The sequence below is a fragment of the Lemur catta genome, chromosome 3 (genome assembly GCF_020740605.2).
Source record: "Lemur catta isolate mLemCat1 chromosome 3, mLemCat1.pri, whole genome shotgun sequence".
NCBI lineage: Eukaryota > Metazoa > Chordata > Mammalia > Primates > Lemuridae > Lemur > Lemur catta.
This window is the reverse complement of record NC_059130.1, coordinates 85,924,126-85,939,967: the sequence shown is the minus strand read 5'-3', so window position 1 is coordinate 85,939,967 and position 15,842 is coordinate 85,924,126. Positions and strand designations below refer to the sequence as shown.

At 48.9% G+C, this 15,842-nt stretch overlaps 1 protein-coding gene across 1 annotated transcript; it reads left to right on the top strand.

The window, feature by feature from the left end:
- Positions 1-68: 68 nt before the first annotated feature.
- Positions 69-15,631, top strand: MRPL37 (mitochondrial ribosomal protein L37). The gene is made up of 7 exons (XM_045547950.1): positions 69-504; positions 4,242-4,425; positions 4,518-4,633; positions 8,057-8,242; positions 10,164-10,321; positions 13,390-13,593; positions 15,415-15,631. Exons 1-7 carry the CDS (start codon positions 159-161, stop codon positions 15,490-15,492), a joined length of 1,272 nt encoding a protein of 423 aa, XP_045403906.1. The 5' UTR covers positions 69-158; the 3' UTR covers positions 15,493-15,631.
- Positions 15,632-15,842: the final 211 nt, after the last annotated feature.

Here is a 15,842-nt window from a genome sequence, read left to right as displayed (position 1 = left end):
GGGGGTGGGCGGCAAACAAGGATTCCTGACAGTGATTGGTTGAAGTATCTGCCATTCACAGAACAAGCCTTGGCGCCCAGCCCCTTTCGTTCCCAGCAGGCTCTGCGCGGGGGAAGATGGCAGCGCTCAGGCGGAGGTCTTGAGGGAACCAGATCGGTATGGCGTTGGTGTCGGGGCCCGCTAGGCGGGCACTGGTTGGCTTCGAGCGGCTCGGCCTTGGGGGCTGCGGAACCCCGAGACGTGGGGCGTACGAGTGGGGCGTGCGCTCCACACGGAAGCCCGAGCCTCGTCCCCTGGACAGGGTGTATGAGATCCCTGGAGTGGAGCCCATCACTTACGCGGGGAAGATGCACTTCATGCCCGGGCTGGCGCAGCCGATCTTTCCGCCCTGGGACCCCGACTGGAAGCACCCAAAGCACCGCCGCTCGACCCCGATTCACGAGCATCCGCTGTATAAAGACCAGGCCTGCTACATCTTCCACCAGTGTTGCCGCCTTCTCGAGGGTGAGGCCCCAGGACAGGCGGAAGGGGACCTTGTTCCTCTGCCCAGCACTGACCCTGACACTGACCCTGACCCTCTGTGGCTTTGGGCAAGACATCGAAACTGTATGGGTCTCGGTTTCTTTGTCTGCGATAGGGGGCCGTAGTAATTCCCATTTTCAGAGAGTTGTCAGGATTAAGTGAATGTAAAAAGCTGTGCTCGGTGAGGGAGTAATACAGAGTTTGAGTGTCAACGTGAAGAGACCTGGCCGGGCGCGGTGGCTCACGCCTGTAATCCTAGCACTCTGGGAGGCCGAAGCGGGTGGATTGCTCGAGGTCAGGAGTTCGAGACCAGCCTGAGCAAGAGCGAGACCGTCTCTACTAAAAATAGAAAGAAATGATCTGGCCAACTAAAATATATATAGAAAAAATTAGCCGGGCATGGTGGTGCATGCCTGTAGTCCCAGCTGCTCGGGAGGCTGAGGCAGTAGGATTGTTTAAGCCCAGGAGTTTGAGGTTGCTGTGAGCTAGGCTGATGCCACGGCACTCACTCTAGCCCGGGCAACAGAGTGAGACTCTGTCTCAAAAAAAAAAAAAAAAAAAAAGAGAGACCTGGCTTCTAGGCCTATCCCTGGCTCTAACTCTGTGTGAGTTTGGGCAAGTGGCTGGCCTTTGTGAGCCCCCACTTCCTGTGGAATGAATGGTTTTGACTAGACATCCACATTGACCTTTACAGCTGTGAAATCCTGGAGTTTAAACTGTACATTTAAGAAGTAGATGAAGGGACATTATAGTGGAAAGAGACAGCAAAAGGAGTGCTTAATCTCCAGGCCTATCACTTAATTTCACAGGATTGGTAATGGTAACAGAGAGGGGAAATGATTTGCCCACAGGCATACTGTGGATTAATAGTGAAGCCAGAACTACAACTTTGGTTTCCTAGGTCAGTGTCCTTTGTCAAAGGTCAAATCTGAGATATTTTCAAGGAAAGAATCTGGACCAGACAGTCTTCTAGCTCACCTCTACTCTGTCAGTCTCACTAAGAACAGATCAAAATGACTTTCCCCAAACTAGTCTGTCTACAGCAGTACCAGGAATTATTTTCCAGAGTGCTTTGAGGGGGTCTTGTTTATTGAGAGTCCCTTTCCCCATTTTTCTGTCTTCCTTCCCTACCCAGATCAGGATGGGGATAGGGCAGGTCCTGAAAACAAAATGGTCAAGGTAAGTGGGAACAGTATTTTCCTTAGAGTAATTAGGAAAGAGACATGGCAGGATTTGGGGACAAAGACAGAGAATAAATCCTAAGTTTGAAAAAACTTAATTGGCCATCCTCTTAAACTGCTCAATCCCATTCTTTAAAGCTGATTTTCCAGCCTTTAAACACTTCCGGTGTCCTCACAAGTGCTGTGAAGGATCTCATAAGACTTGAGTGACCCTGGTAACAGAATGCCAAGTGGATGAATGCATTAGCAGTATTTTAGAAGTTAAGATTACACTTGTTTAACTAGGCTGAAAAATGTATCTTATATCCTGTGCTTTTGCCACTCACAGAGAGGTTCTATAAAGTCTGTAATAAAACTCCGCAAGATACAGGGCTAGAGAAGCTGATTGGGGTAATGGAGAGATTATGGTCTTTAGAGCTGACAGACTCGGGTTCTCTTTCCAGCCCTATCACTTACAAGGTATGTGACTTGAAGCAAATTCCTTAGTCTTTCTGACTTTCATCCTTCATTCCATAAAATACCATCCAACTTGTAGGTAAAGCTCCTGGCACAGGGTAGATGGTGACATTCAGTAAGTGGCAGCTCTCATTATTACATATTATTCATATGCTAGAGAACCATAAAATCTTAATTTTTTTAAATTGAAAAAATTTTTTTTTACTAGTCAAGTGAAGCAGTGGAAGTGGAGAAAGAAGAAAGGAATCTGTAACTGGTTGTGACCAATTAGTTGTAAACACCACTGCACTCAGGCCAGCCCATAAAATCTTAATATTTTATCCATTTTCAAGTTTAAGGAACGGTGGCAGTGTCAGGACTAAAATTCAGTTTATCTGACTCCCAGTCTAAGGTTCTTTCTGCTTTACCACAAAATCAAGAAGTTACATTTCTAAGTATTTGTGTTTCTGTTGTGATGCCTTATGAGCCTTAAAGTGAAAAGTCTTATTGCACTCATTGCCTTTCGTTTATTACCACGAGTGAAATTGCCTGAGTGTGTCTCCCCCAAAGTGTCCTAGATTCCCTTTCATCCCAGACATAGCTTTTCAAATGAAGATATGTTCCTGAGTTGGGGTAGTATTTTTCCAGCTGGGATGGGTAGCCTGCCAACCAAAGTAGTCACCAGCCCTCTCTCAATTTATGGGCACAATCATTGAAAAGAATATAGTGTTAACTTTCATCTAAGGATAAAAGACTGGATCCAGAACTTAGGTACCTAGGCTATGCCTGTTCCTTCCTTAGGGAAGCCAGATTTAGGGAAAGTGAAGCTAGGGAGGTTTTACCTGGCACCACGGCCCATCCCACTAAGAGTAGCTAAGCGTCCTTAATGTTTAAAGACACAGTCTAAATTTACTTTTGCATTATCTTTTCCTGAAGAGTATTTTGGGCAGCTTATTTATAACACAACCAGATTAAGTAAAACTAGGTGAGGGAATCAGTACAAAGGAAAAATAAAACAGTGGGGTAAATACCGCCCCCCCAAATCCATTCTGTGAGGTTTTGCTTGCTAAAAGGGAGCCCCAAACTTGACTCTGAGGTGCTAGCAGTCAACAAATGGTACAGAGCTGGGATCTTCTAACTAGGCCAGCTACTTGTTTTTGTAAGTGAAGTTTTATTGGAAGAAAACCGTGCACACTTGTTAACTTTCATGCTACAATGGCAGAGTTGAGTAGTTGTGACAGAGACTGTGTAGCTCAGAAGCTGGAAGTGTTTACTTAAAGAAAATGTTTGTTGTCCCCCTGATATAGAGAAAAATATTTTCAGTTATGTAATTCACTGTGTAAAAGCCCCACCTTTCTATAGTAAGGCCAGAGAGAGGTTCAGAAAGTCTCAGAGAACACCCTGTGTAATAAATAGAACAACATCCTCAGTGTGACCCTTTTGACAAATACAGAAGTACATTTTGTAGGGCTGTCTCATACAAACATCTGTTTATAAAAGAGCTCATTATAGAATCTCAGGGTTAAGGTGAGATGTGAAAAATTATCTGTATAAGTGGCCCCAAACTCAGGGCTCCTTAAAGTATACATGGAGATCCAAAAGTTATTCCCATTATTTCCCAAAGCTGCTTTCTCTTGATAAGGCAGCATGGGCCTAATCCTGGGCCCACACCTAATAAATGAGGTGTATTTGGTAGACGTGGGCTTTTCTAGTCAGGGCTAGGGTGTGGGTTAATAGAAAGGATCTTAAGTGAAGGGCTGGCATTCATCTAGTTCCATGGCCTAGAGTCTGTCTCCTACCAGCGATCAGCCGTATAATCTCAGAAGCTTAGCTACTGTTTGAATTCCTCCCATGGTGGGCGCTCACTACCTCCATCAGTTGTTAACTGTCCTGAAGTACATGGTCATGCCTGAAGTTGAGTTGAAATCTGGCCTTCCTAGCTTCTGCTCTTCATTTTTGATTCTGTCCCCTCAGGTGTCACAAAACAAATTCAGTTTCTCTTTTGAGGCAGCCTTTTCCCCAAGATGCTACCTGGCGGGTATAAGCATCTCTTCCTGAATCGTTGTCTTTTTTTTTTTTTTTTTGTGGCTGATTACTCCAAAGGTGTAAAGCAGGCCCTCTGGCTTACCAAGGCCAAGTTAATAGAAGGCCTTCCTGAGAAGGTGCTTAGCCTTGTTGATGACCCAAGGAACCACATAGAGAACCAAGATGAGCGTGTTCTGGACGTGATCTCTCATGCCCGTCTCTGGCATTCCACTGAGGACATCCCCGAGAGAGAGACCTACTGGTAAGTTCCCCCAAGTTAATAAGATTTTCAACTAATGGATCTCGGAGTCACCTGTTGCTTTAAGTTTCCAAATGTCTCTTCTTTTCTCCAAGCCCAGTCATTGTGGACAGTATGATACAGCTGTGTAAATCCCAGATTCTCAAGCATCCTTCTCTGACCAGGCGGATCTGTGTCAAAAACTACGCTTTATCCACCGCCTGGAATCGAGGTTGGTCATCTTATACACCAGAAAACCTTGGTCTGCTTTTTTAAATATTTCTACTCTTAGCCCCACCACCAGCTCACATCTCCCTCCCCACAAATACCTATCCTCACTCCCATACTTCGTGGTCTAATTTTGTAGGCTCAGACACATCCTCAGTATCCATAGCCCAGCCATTTTTGTTTTGATTTACTTCTAAGACTATTAATTCAACCATTAACAGTCTGCCATGTCTGTTGAGTGCCTACGATGTGCTTGGGAATGACTAAATGCTGAAGATAAGGAATTAATAAAGCATATACAGTCTCAGCCCTTACAAGCTCATATTCTATTGCAATGGTCCTACCCCATCCACACTTCTCTACTCTTCCAAATCCATTTTCAACATTGCTACTAGAGTGATCTCTCTAAAGTGCAAGTCTTTTTTTTTGGTGTTTTGTTTTGCCTTTTGAGACAGGGTCTTGCTCTGTCGCCCTGAGTAGAATGCAATGCCATAATCATAGCTCACTGCAACCTCAAATTCCTGGGCTCAAGCGATCCTCCTGCCTCAGCTGAGTAGCTGGGACTCCAGGCATGTGCCACCACACCCAGCTAATTTTTTTCTATTTTTTCATTCATTCTTTCTTTTTTTTTTAAATAGAGACAGAGTCTCACTCTTGCTCAGGCTGGTCTTGAACTCTTGATCTCAAGTGATCCTTCTGCCTTGGCCTCTCAGAGTGCTAGGATTACAGGCGTGAGGCACCGTGCCCAGCCTAAAGTGCAAGTCTTTTTGTGTCCCTTCCCTGTTTCAGATCCTTCACTGTCTCCCAGTATCGTAAATCATTTGTCATGGTATACCAGGCCCTTGTGATTTGGCCCCCACCTAGTCTTTCTAGTCCTTTCTTCTGCTCTACTGTCCTGACCCCATCCCTAAATTAGCCATTTGCAGCTTTTTGGCGTCAAGGTCTTGCACACTTGTGCCTTGGCACATGGTGTACATTCTGTCTGGAATGCTCTTTCCCACTTTCCTGGTTTAACCACATTCTACTTGCCTGTAAGACTCCACTCAAGCCCCCTCTCTGTGCATCCAAGCTGAATTAGCTGTTTTTCCTCTGTGTTCCTCATGCCAACTGTGCCATCATAGCACAGACTACACTCCACTGTCAGTATCTGATACCTGTTCTGTCTGCCCCACTGAATTATGAACTCCTGACAGCAGGGACCACGTCTTACTCATTTTGTCCATAGTTTCTAACAGTGGCACACGGTAGGTGCTGACTGAAGGGGATGGGTGATGAATACCAACTCTTAGGTGCCTTAGGCAGGGGTGTTCAGAGAACACAGGGGTTGTAACTGGTAGACTCCCATAGCAGGGAAACCAGCTGTGAGCTGATGTGGGATTTCAGGACATCTGCTTGGTTAGGCCTCTCCAGCTTGCCCCCTTGCGTATGGACTTCCTGGCAAGGAGTCAGCTTTGCAGAGGTAATGGCACCACTGAGGAAATTAGTGAACCTCATTAATAGAGGAGTACTTTTTGGCCCATCATCAAGTATTACCTCTAATTAAACCGCTCCATTTGGAGCTGTCACTGGAGGAGGGATGTGGAGGGAATTGAATTAGAAACCACACTAGAGCGGTCTGTGGGGAGAATCTAAAACCCAAGGTTAGGAGAGGTCCAGGCACATTTATTTTCCTTGCAGATTATGTGTGAGGAAACAGGAAGTCTTTTAGGAAACTGTTCTTAAGGTGTGAGTGTGATGTATTTAGCAAACAGGTCAGAGTTGCTCCATCCACAGGTGTAGTATCCCTTTTCTGCATACCCGGTAAGGGAGGCTACCTGCGAAAATTAAGAGACAGTGCTATTGACCACACCAGTTTTTAAGACATAAGAAAATCAGCCTTGATCCATTATCATCACACTGACTTGACTATTTCTAAAACTCTAAACACCTTCAGAGGAAGATTTGCCTCTGTGGAGACTCCTCTGGAGGCCATTCTCAAGGAGCTTTTTCAGGCACATTTTGCCTGGTGGTGGCCTGGGGACCTCTGTGAAGGTCACCCGCCTACATTCACAGTGGCAGGCTTGCTGATCAGTCAGGTGTGAATTTGTTTCCTCATACTACCTACATCTCCATGTAGCACATATGCTAATCCAACTTAAGTGATGCTTTCTGGTGAGCCAAGTTGTTTTCACTGTCATTTGTTAAGGACAAGCTGGCCCTTTTCGTAGGTTTTGTTTGTTTGTTTTTGAGACAGTCTCGCTGTGTCACCTGGGCTAGAGTGCTGTAGCGTCAGCCTAGCTCACAGCAACCTCAAACTTCTGGGCTCAAGTGATCCCCCTGCCTCAGCCTCCCAAGCAGCTGGGATTACAGGCATGCGCCACCATGCCCGGTTAATTTTTTCTATATTTAGTAGAGACGGGGTCTCGCTCTTGCTCAGGCTGGTCTCGATCTCCTGAGCTCAAGCAATTCTCCTGCCTTGGCCTCCCAGAGTGCTAGGATTACAGACGTGAGCCACCGCGCCCAGCCCCTTTTCCTAGGATTAATAGTCTCTCCCCCACCAGTAGGGTCAGTGCTTCTCTCCATTCCTCCTTTCCTGCCCTACCACACTCTAGTCATCTGGGTTTATTTCTCTAGACTCTGCCATGGAGTTGCACGGTCCTGTGCCTTTGCTCATGTTACTCCTCCTTAACTAGAATGCTTTCCCCCCTTTCTTTGCCTGGCAAGCTCTTGCCCAGTGGTTTTCAACCAAGGATGATCTTGCCTTCTAGGGGACATTTGGCAGCATCTGGAGACATTTTTGATTGTCATGACCTGGATAGGGTGCGAGGGGATGGGATGAGGAAGGAGTTCTACTGGCATCCAGTGGGTAGAGGCCAGGGATGCTGCTAAATGTCCCACAGTGCGCAGGACAGCCCCCCTCACCAAAGAATTATCTGGCCCCAAAAGTGAGTAGTGCCAGGATTGAGAAACCCTGCTCTTGTTCATCCTTTAAAACATAGTTTTAAGGCATCACTTCTTTTAGGGAACTTCCCAGAGAAGGTCAGTTTTCCCTACCTGGACTATTTCTGAATATGCTTCATACCTTTTGTTGTAGCACTTACTACCTGGTAAGCTACTTGAGAGTAGAGAGTAACTCTCACTCATCTCTGGGTTCCCGGCTTGGGGCAGATGCTCAGGAAGATCTGTATGGGACAGACCTAAACCCCCAGAGACCACCAGCCCTCAGGTTTTATTGGGAAGGGAACACAGGAAGAAGAGTACATTCACCACCCGCTGCAAGGGTCGCAGGATTAACATCCTAAGTCAAACTTGTATTCTGTGATTAGGCTGATCATCTGGAAAAGCTATAAATGACTTGAGGCACATAGGAGAATGAAGGCTTTAGACTTTACTGAGTTGAGAAGAGGTTCTAGACCAGGTTAGACTAATCATCATTCTCTCCTTTTAGAGTCTTTTCTCTTTCAGGTCCGTGGTTCTGGTGGAGCCCGATTGAGTGCCAAGGATCCTCTGTCCCCTATCGCCTCGAGAGAGGAGGTTGAAGCTACTAAAGATCATGTTCTTGAGACCTTCTATCCCATATCCCCCACTATCAGTCTTCAGGAATGCAGTGCTTATGACGTGAGGGACGACACAGGTAAGTGTCAAAGCCTCTGAGTTTTAGGCATTGTGGAGACGAGGGGCAGGCTTTTTCTGAAGGGAAAGGATGTACTAGGACCTTACTAGGTGCTGGGCCCCTCTCGTGCGTTACCTCCTAGGATCCACATGGCAGCCCCGCCAGGAACCTGCAGCTCAGGGAAGTTAAAGTGATTTGCTCAAAGGCTGCTTCGCTTTTTATCCCTGAGAAGTAACTGTTACACCAGAGATTTAAGTGGCTTGAGGGACTTTGACCAAGGCTTCCTCTTTACTCATAGGTCCCTTGAAAGACACTCTCTTTCTATTTACCCTGTAAACTCTGGCCAACCTCTTTTAAGGACTGAGGAAGCCCCATGAACATTGAATGGAGCCATTAATCCAAACTGCACCAAATAAGGCCCCCCACTGTAGACTCAGTGAGCCAAGACGGAATTCCTGCCATCTGCTCTGTCATCATGAGCTGTAGCGCATTCCCCATAAACCCCTTCATTTTCAGAACCACGACCTAGGTCAGTCCTTACTGTCCTTACCTAGCCTGTTGCCGCAGCCTCCCAACTGGTCAGTCTGAGCCCAGGCTATTTTTTCTCCAGTCCGTCTAGTGCACAATCCAGAGTAGCCTTTCTAAGACAACAGTTGGGTACTGCCTCTCTGCATGCCCTCCCATTTCCTGCTGGGTAGAGTCAGACCTCTTTAGCTCATCGTCTGGCCTCTGCCCCCGTTCCCCTGCCCCCTTTGTTCCCATCATACCTGACACGTCCTGCCCTTTCTCGTCACTGGCTTGGGCACTTCCTCCTCCCTCTGCCTGGAGCTCTCGACCATCCTCCCCTTTTTGTCTTCCGCTTGCTCATGCTTTTTCTTTCATAGTTCATAAAAGGTCAAGAATCTTCCAGTCTCATCAGGGCCCTTTTACCTGCCCTGCCCCACCCCTGACTCACCTCCTGTCTTGACATATTCCTACAACAGCTATGATGGATTTTCCTGTCTTTCTCCCCTCCTCAAAAGCAATGGCAGGCCCTGCTTGGCCTCTGTTCCCGGTACCTGCCATCGGGCTTGGCGCAGAGTGAGTGATCGGTATTTACCTGTGCTGAGCACCTGAGCAGACTGAAGGACCAAGGCGTGCGCGAGAGCCAGCTCTCTCTCAAGCAGTGTGCTCCTCTGGGGTTTCTCAGCCACATTTTCCCAGCTTCTTTCTTCCTCCTTTTCACTCACATCCATTGATCCTGGTCAGGCATTCTAGAAGTCCCCATCCTACCAAGCATTACTTACGGCCATGCAGAAGAGAATCGTGACTTGACAGGGTCATGGGTGAGATGAGCAAGTGCTAAACTCTAATTCTCAGCCCGAGTGTTGTGCGGATCAGTTGTGAGTTACAAGGCAAGACATTGGTTACTAATATTAAAGTACTGAATTTTGAAATGACTTGCTGTCTTTTTAATAATGACCAAGCTTGGTTATAGGGACATGCTGCTAATAATAATAATAATAATAGTAATTACCACAGATTTCAGATATCCCTTTCCCAACATCCCTGTCATCTGTGCACCTGAATGAGAAAGAAAGGGGTGGAGCTAGAACTAGCATGCAAGACATACCTCGGCAGGTTGGCAAGCAGTTTCTGTGAAGAACCAAACAGTAAATATTTCAGGTTTTGCAGGCCACATACGGTCTTTGTTGAGCTACCCAGTAGACATACGTGAGTGAGTGAGTGTGGTTGTGCTCCAGTAAATGTTATTTACAACACAGGCAGCAGGCCAACCAGTAGGCTGAAGTTTCCCAGCCCCTGAGCTACAGCGGTATTATCTACCTTTACTGAGTCTCTCTGTAATGCCTGTCCCTGAGCTGAAGTTAGGTTATTTTCCTGAGGCTTTGCGGCAGGGCTGATTAACTTTTTCCACCCCTTCACGTGATTCTGTCTCTTGCAGGATTCCGGGAGGGTTATCCTTACCCCCATCCCCACACCCTGTTCTTCCTGGACACAGCCCGTATAAAACCACACCGCTTTCGGCCAGACCAGCTGCGGGCCAAGATGATCCTGTTTGCTTTTGGCAATGCCCTGGCCCAGGCCCGGCTCCTCTATGGGGTATGTAAGTGGAGAAGACCGTTGAGCTGCTTTACATGGTGTTGATCTCCTGCCTAAAGGGCACTGCTTAGAGGAAAAAAAGGGGTGTCAGGGGACTCCTTACTTGACTGAGGAGTTAGGGAGATGCACTTCCACCCACCCTGCAGGGATGAACCAACATCACTGGGGGCTGACTGTGTGCCTGGGCTTCCCCTACATGGCTCATTTGTTGATCACAGTAGCCCACAAGGTTTCACTGAAATCCCCATTTTCCAGGTTATGCCACAGAATCACAGGGAGGCTACGCAGCTTGTCCAGCGTTACACAGCAGCAAGTGGTGGAAAAAGGATTGGCTTGTACCACTCTGAAATCTTCAGTTCGTGCTGCAGCACACTGCCTCTGTTCTGTAGTGTCAGAGCTGGAGCTCAGGGCTCCATCAGGCATGCAGGAGGAGGTGAAGCAATAGAGATGGCCCAGACCTGCCTACCAACTCAGGATGGCTGCTGGGTACCCGAGATACCACGTGGTGGTAGCCCCGTGATCCTAAGAGCAGGTTTCAGGGGCCTAGGTGGTATAGAACGCAGGCTGAGTGGTTGTCGCAGAGACCTGTCCCAAGATAGGGGAAAGCCTGGCCCTGGGGCAAAGGCCTCCAGGTAGGGGAGGGCTGCGGGAGCTGTCAAGCAGGCCTGGCGTGCCAGATCCCTGGTTTGAGAGTGAGGGGCACAGGGATTCTAGGGCTGCTGCCACTCCCAGGTCTTAGTTAGGGCCTAAGGCCCTCTGGAGGAGTGAGGAAGTTTGAAATGTCGTCTCCCATCCTACTCAGACTAGACACCGGGTGGGCTTGGGAGGCATGGTCAGCCAGATGGATGGGGAGCGGAATGGACCCTGCCTGTCTGAGCATCTGCTACCTGCCAGACATTTCATTAAGGTTTTTTATATCAGTGGTTCTCAAAATATAGTCCTGGATTAGCAGCAGGAGCGTCATCTGGGAACTTGTTGGAAATGCAAAGTCTCAGACCCACCCTAGCCGTATTGAGTGAGAAACCCTGGGATCGGGGCCCAGTAATCAGTATTTTACCAAAAGGTGATGCTGATATAAGCCCCAGTTTGAAAACCACTGCACCAAAATTTCAGAACCACTGCAGTATGTGGTCCTTGTATTGATAGTTATTTAACCCCACATGGGAGATGCTATACCTTCATTTCACTGTTGGAGAAACTGAGGCTCAGGGAGGCTAAGCACTCACCCAATGTCACACAGCTAAGAGATTAGCAGCTGTCATATCTTTATATAACATTCTTGTGTTTTTCCAGTTCTAGGAAGGCTATCTTTATTCCCATTCTCTGACTGTATACTTCCCAAAGGCTCTGGAAATTTAGGTAACTTGCCCAAGATCCCACCGCTAATGAGTTGGGAGGCAAGGATTGGAGCCACGATCCCTCCAGCTTCAGAGGATACACTACCCCCCAACTCAAGCAGGAGAGGGAGCAGAGATAGTCACATTCCTGGTTCTAGGCCTGCAGGCTCATTGTAGCTTCTGTGCCAGCTACTGCCAGCAGAGCCTGGGTAGCAACGATGCCACTAATTGCCACCCAGTTGGGTAGGAGAGGAGGCCTCCCCCACCCCCCTAGGTACAAATTATTCCTGGGGATGTGAAGTTGGGCAATTATGGGAAGAGCCTCCATGTAAAAGGTAAAATTGCTGAGAAATTTATGTACTACCTGCAGTTTTATTGATCTGTAGAGGGAGATAAGAGTCAATACAGAATTCTCGGCTAACACTTACAGGTACTTTTCTTTTTATTTATTTCTCATGCAGCTAAGAACAGATATTTCTAAGGCCAACAGTCCCAGGCTGGCCCACGCTGAGGTCTGACATTAGCTGTTCCTGATGTCAGATTCAGCCCCGGAGGGGTGAGCGTAGGCAGTGTTTTCGAACCAAGTCTGCCCTGCTTCCTGGGGCCTGCGTGTTGGATCTTTGTCCACTGAGAAGCAGTCACCAAACTGGCTTGCTGCAAAGTCTCAGTGCATTGACCATATGACTGATCATCCAAACTGGGACACTACTGAGGATGAAAAGCGGTGCCACTGTCAGATACACTGGGATCCCAGGTGTAAACTAGACCAGTAGGATTTTAAGTGACTTAGTAGCATGGGGTCTGATCCTGGCTTACACCTCCTGGGTGACCTGGAGCAAATAATACCACCTCTCTGAACTTCAGTTTCCCTGTCTGTTAAGTGGGAATATACCTCTAGATTTACCAGAGCAGAAGTGACTTTATGTAAAACTGGCAAGATGCCTAGCCCCTAAGTAAATGGTTTTGGTGTTGTAACTGTGACCAAGTGGCACGTACGGAAAGAGACACCAGCAAATGCATTGGCTAGTGAGATCCTGATGCTGACGTGGCTGGTGTGGACACTGCAGGAACATGGCACATTCTGAGTTGCAGTGTGAGCACGAAGCCAGGTGGGATGACTGCCGGCAGGCTTAGGGAAGTCCAGGATGCCAGGCCCTTAGGAGCAAGGCAGAAACAGAAAACATGTCTGGTGTAGAGTGAGCCAGTTTGGGTTCAGTGCCACCTATCTTTGTGACTTCAGACAAGTCACTACCTCACTGAGTCTCAGTTTCCTTATCTGTCAAATGAAGACAGAACTGATTTAGATTATATCTATTCATTGACCCTCCAGGCTAACCTTTGATAGCTGATGTCCCTGTTGTCCCCATCGAGTAACACTGTAAGTTTGAGGGATTTCCGTCATTAAAGTCCCAGCTCACCTGCCTGAACTTTTCGGCTTGCCCAGCAGTTGCCTCTCAGTGGTGGGAATTACTACTTTAATGTGCTCGAGTTGAAGAGCAGGCACCTGGGGCCACGGGGCTTCAGAGGCCAGGCAGAGCCAGGCTGGTAAGGGAAGGCCTGGCCCAGGACAGTGTCCTGAACTCCTCATTCTATGTTAATTGCCCCAAGGTGAAGCCATCCAATGGCAGTGGGTGAGTGTTGTAACACACAGAAGCAGAAGCTGCCTGATCGGTGCTGTTCCTGATACCCCACAGTTTCTAATTTGTTTTCCTTGGTCCCTTTCCCTCTCAGAGTGAACCCAAGGTCTTGGAGCAGCCCGTGGTCGTGCAGGGTGTTGGCACAGATGGACGTGTCTTCCATTTCCTGGTGTTGCAGTTGAACACCACAGACCTGGCCTCTCACGAGGGTGTTAAGAACTTGGTCTGGGTGGATTCAGACCAGCTCCTCTATCAGCATTTTTGGTGTCGCCCGGTGATCAGAAAGAAGGTGGTTGTGGTAAGTCCAGCCATCTCCAGCCTGGTGACTGGAACAGGGCCAGGCCTGGTCCTACCCAGCATGAGCCTGGGTTGGGATAGAAGGGGTGCTCTGAGTAGAACCCTGGCTCTGGGATTTCTGCCTGGGATCTCGGCTCGGAGGGCTGCTTCAACCCTGCCTCTCGCCTAAGGCCTAACAGCTCCCCAGGGCCCCGTCACCTCACGCCAGCTCATGCCCCACTCTGCACCCGTCCAGCACGCGCAGCTCCTTCCAGCTCCCAGGGTGCCCTGCTGCCGCCTCAGCTGGGGACCTTTGTAGATGCTGCTCCTTTTTATGGGGGCCTTCCCTGCTCCCCCCACCCCCCCATCTCTTTCCTCCAGCCTCCTCTGCTTGTCCTCCCAGGTTCAGCATAAGTGTTCTCACTCCGGGAGCCTTCTCTGACCACCACCGTCCCCACCCCCAGCATCACTGACGTGCCTGTGGTGGGCTCCCCTGGCCTTCGTGTCCCCCTCACAGCACACATGTGCTGCTCTGCCCTTGTTATCTGTTTACATGTTTCTCCTCCGCCAAACCGAGCTCCAAGTTCCTCGAGGGCAGGGCCTGTGGATGAGGCGTTCATTTGTTCCACTCCACCGATAAGGAATTCCACCTGTGCCACTGTCACCACTGCATCCCAGTGCTCAAGTGACAGAGTCCAGACCTGCTGTCTGTGCCGTGGGCGGCAGCAATGTCTAAATAATTCCTGATACGATGCCAGTCAGGGATATGCACACTGCAGAGACATACAGCAGGGTCAAGGGTGGAGAGGACAGAATGGGGGTGCTACCGGCTCTGGGACTAGCTGTGTCCCACCTAGGGCCCGAGTCCAGGTTTGCCAAATGGGAGTTGTGGAGCCTTTGAACGTTATCAACATGTCAGTTCTTTAATCAGCTCTCCAGCATCCGTCACTGTTGTTTCTACCCTTGAAACCCCTGCAGGTCTGGGCCCTTGTTTTCGGTCCCAAACACCCCTCAGCTGCACAGTCCCACCGGCCACTGCTGGTCTGTCTGCTGTTAGTCGTGTTCTCCCTCACTGCTTCGTGTCTTCAGGTCCTCTTCCTTCAGCCTCGTGCTTCCAGAACATGAACTCAGCAGCAGGCCCACTGTGGTTTGGTCAGAGGCTCCTTGTCACCCCTCCAGTTCCATCTCCTGCCCCTGCCCTGCCAGCACGAGCCCTGGGCTCTGGCCACTCCTGCTCTTCCTGCTGTCATTTCTTCCATGACTGTTGCCCATGCCGGACTCTCTAAAGTCTCCTTTTCTTTCTGGTCCACTCTACTTGCTCTTCCATGTTTGAAAGTCAGTGAGTTAGGCATTTCTCCCCTGCCTTCTTAGCATCTTTTCCTACTTCTAGAATGGGTCTGTCACCTTTTATTTTCACTATTTAAACACCTGACTGTAAGCCCCTTGAGGACAGGAACCAGAGTCAGGTCATTTGTGGTCTCCAGCACTGGGCACTGGCTCAACACAGAGCGAGCTGGTGCCTGATAAATGTGTGCGGATTGGGTGGGGAATCATTGTCCCTGGGATTAAAGGGGCGACAGACCATTTGTTCCTTGTGGTTGAAGTGAGAGGGCCTGGGAGGAACAGGGCAGTGCCCACAGCTGATTTGGCTGAAAGCGGCTAGGAAGGCTTCCTGTCCTGCCATCTGCAGCCCCTCAGCACCACTTCTCGGTCCGAGAGAGAGCTGATGCCAGAGAAAGAAAGTTTCCATCCAGGCACTGAGGAGTTATGTAAAGCCAACCTTTGTTGTAATTGCTGTGGTTAAACCTAGTGGCCGGATCCTAATGGGCTGTGTTCTTTCTAGGAACCTGTTGGGCCGGTTGATTTCCAGCCAGAGACATTCAAGAAGTTTTTAGCTCTGTATTTACACGGTGCTGTGTGAGCCGAAGACCATTCTGAGGTCTGAATGCCCCCTTGCCCCTGTCCCACTGCAGAGCCTGCATCCTGGGTGGTGCCTGGGGCCCCCCTGGAGCCTGTGCTCGGTCGTGGGTCTCGCTGGCAATAAAGAGCCTTGTGTCGCACTGGAGCCTGCGCTTGGTGTGAGGGCGCTGTTAAGGGGGGCACCGCACAGGGCCGAGCCCTGGAGCACGACCTGCTCAGCCTGAGCCCAGCTCTGCCCTTGACCCATCTTGTGACCTTGGATAAGCATCTTCATCTCTCTGAGTTTCAATGTGTTCATTGGAAACTTGGGGCTGATATGGCCTAGCTTGCTGTAAAGACTCTAGATTATGT

Excerpts from the sequence above, each read along its gene's own strand:
- MRPL37 (XM_045547950.1), top strand. The coding sequence starts at position 159 with ATGGCGTTGGTGTCGGGGCCCGCTAGGCGGGCACTGGTTGGCTTCGAG. Across the intron at positions 4,634-8,056 it reads ATCCACCGCCTGGAATCGAG|AGTCTTTTCTCTTTCAGGTC; the intron begins GTTGGTCATCTT and ends CTCTCCTTTTAG. Across the intron at positions 13,594-15,414 it reads TCAGAAAGAAGGTGGTTGTG|GAACCTGTTGGGCCGGTTGA; the intron begins GTAAGTCCAGCC and ends TGTTCTTTCTAG.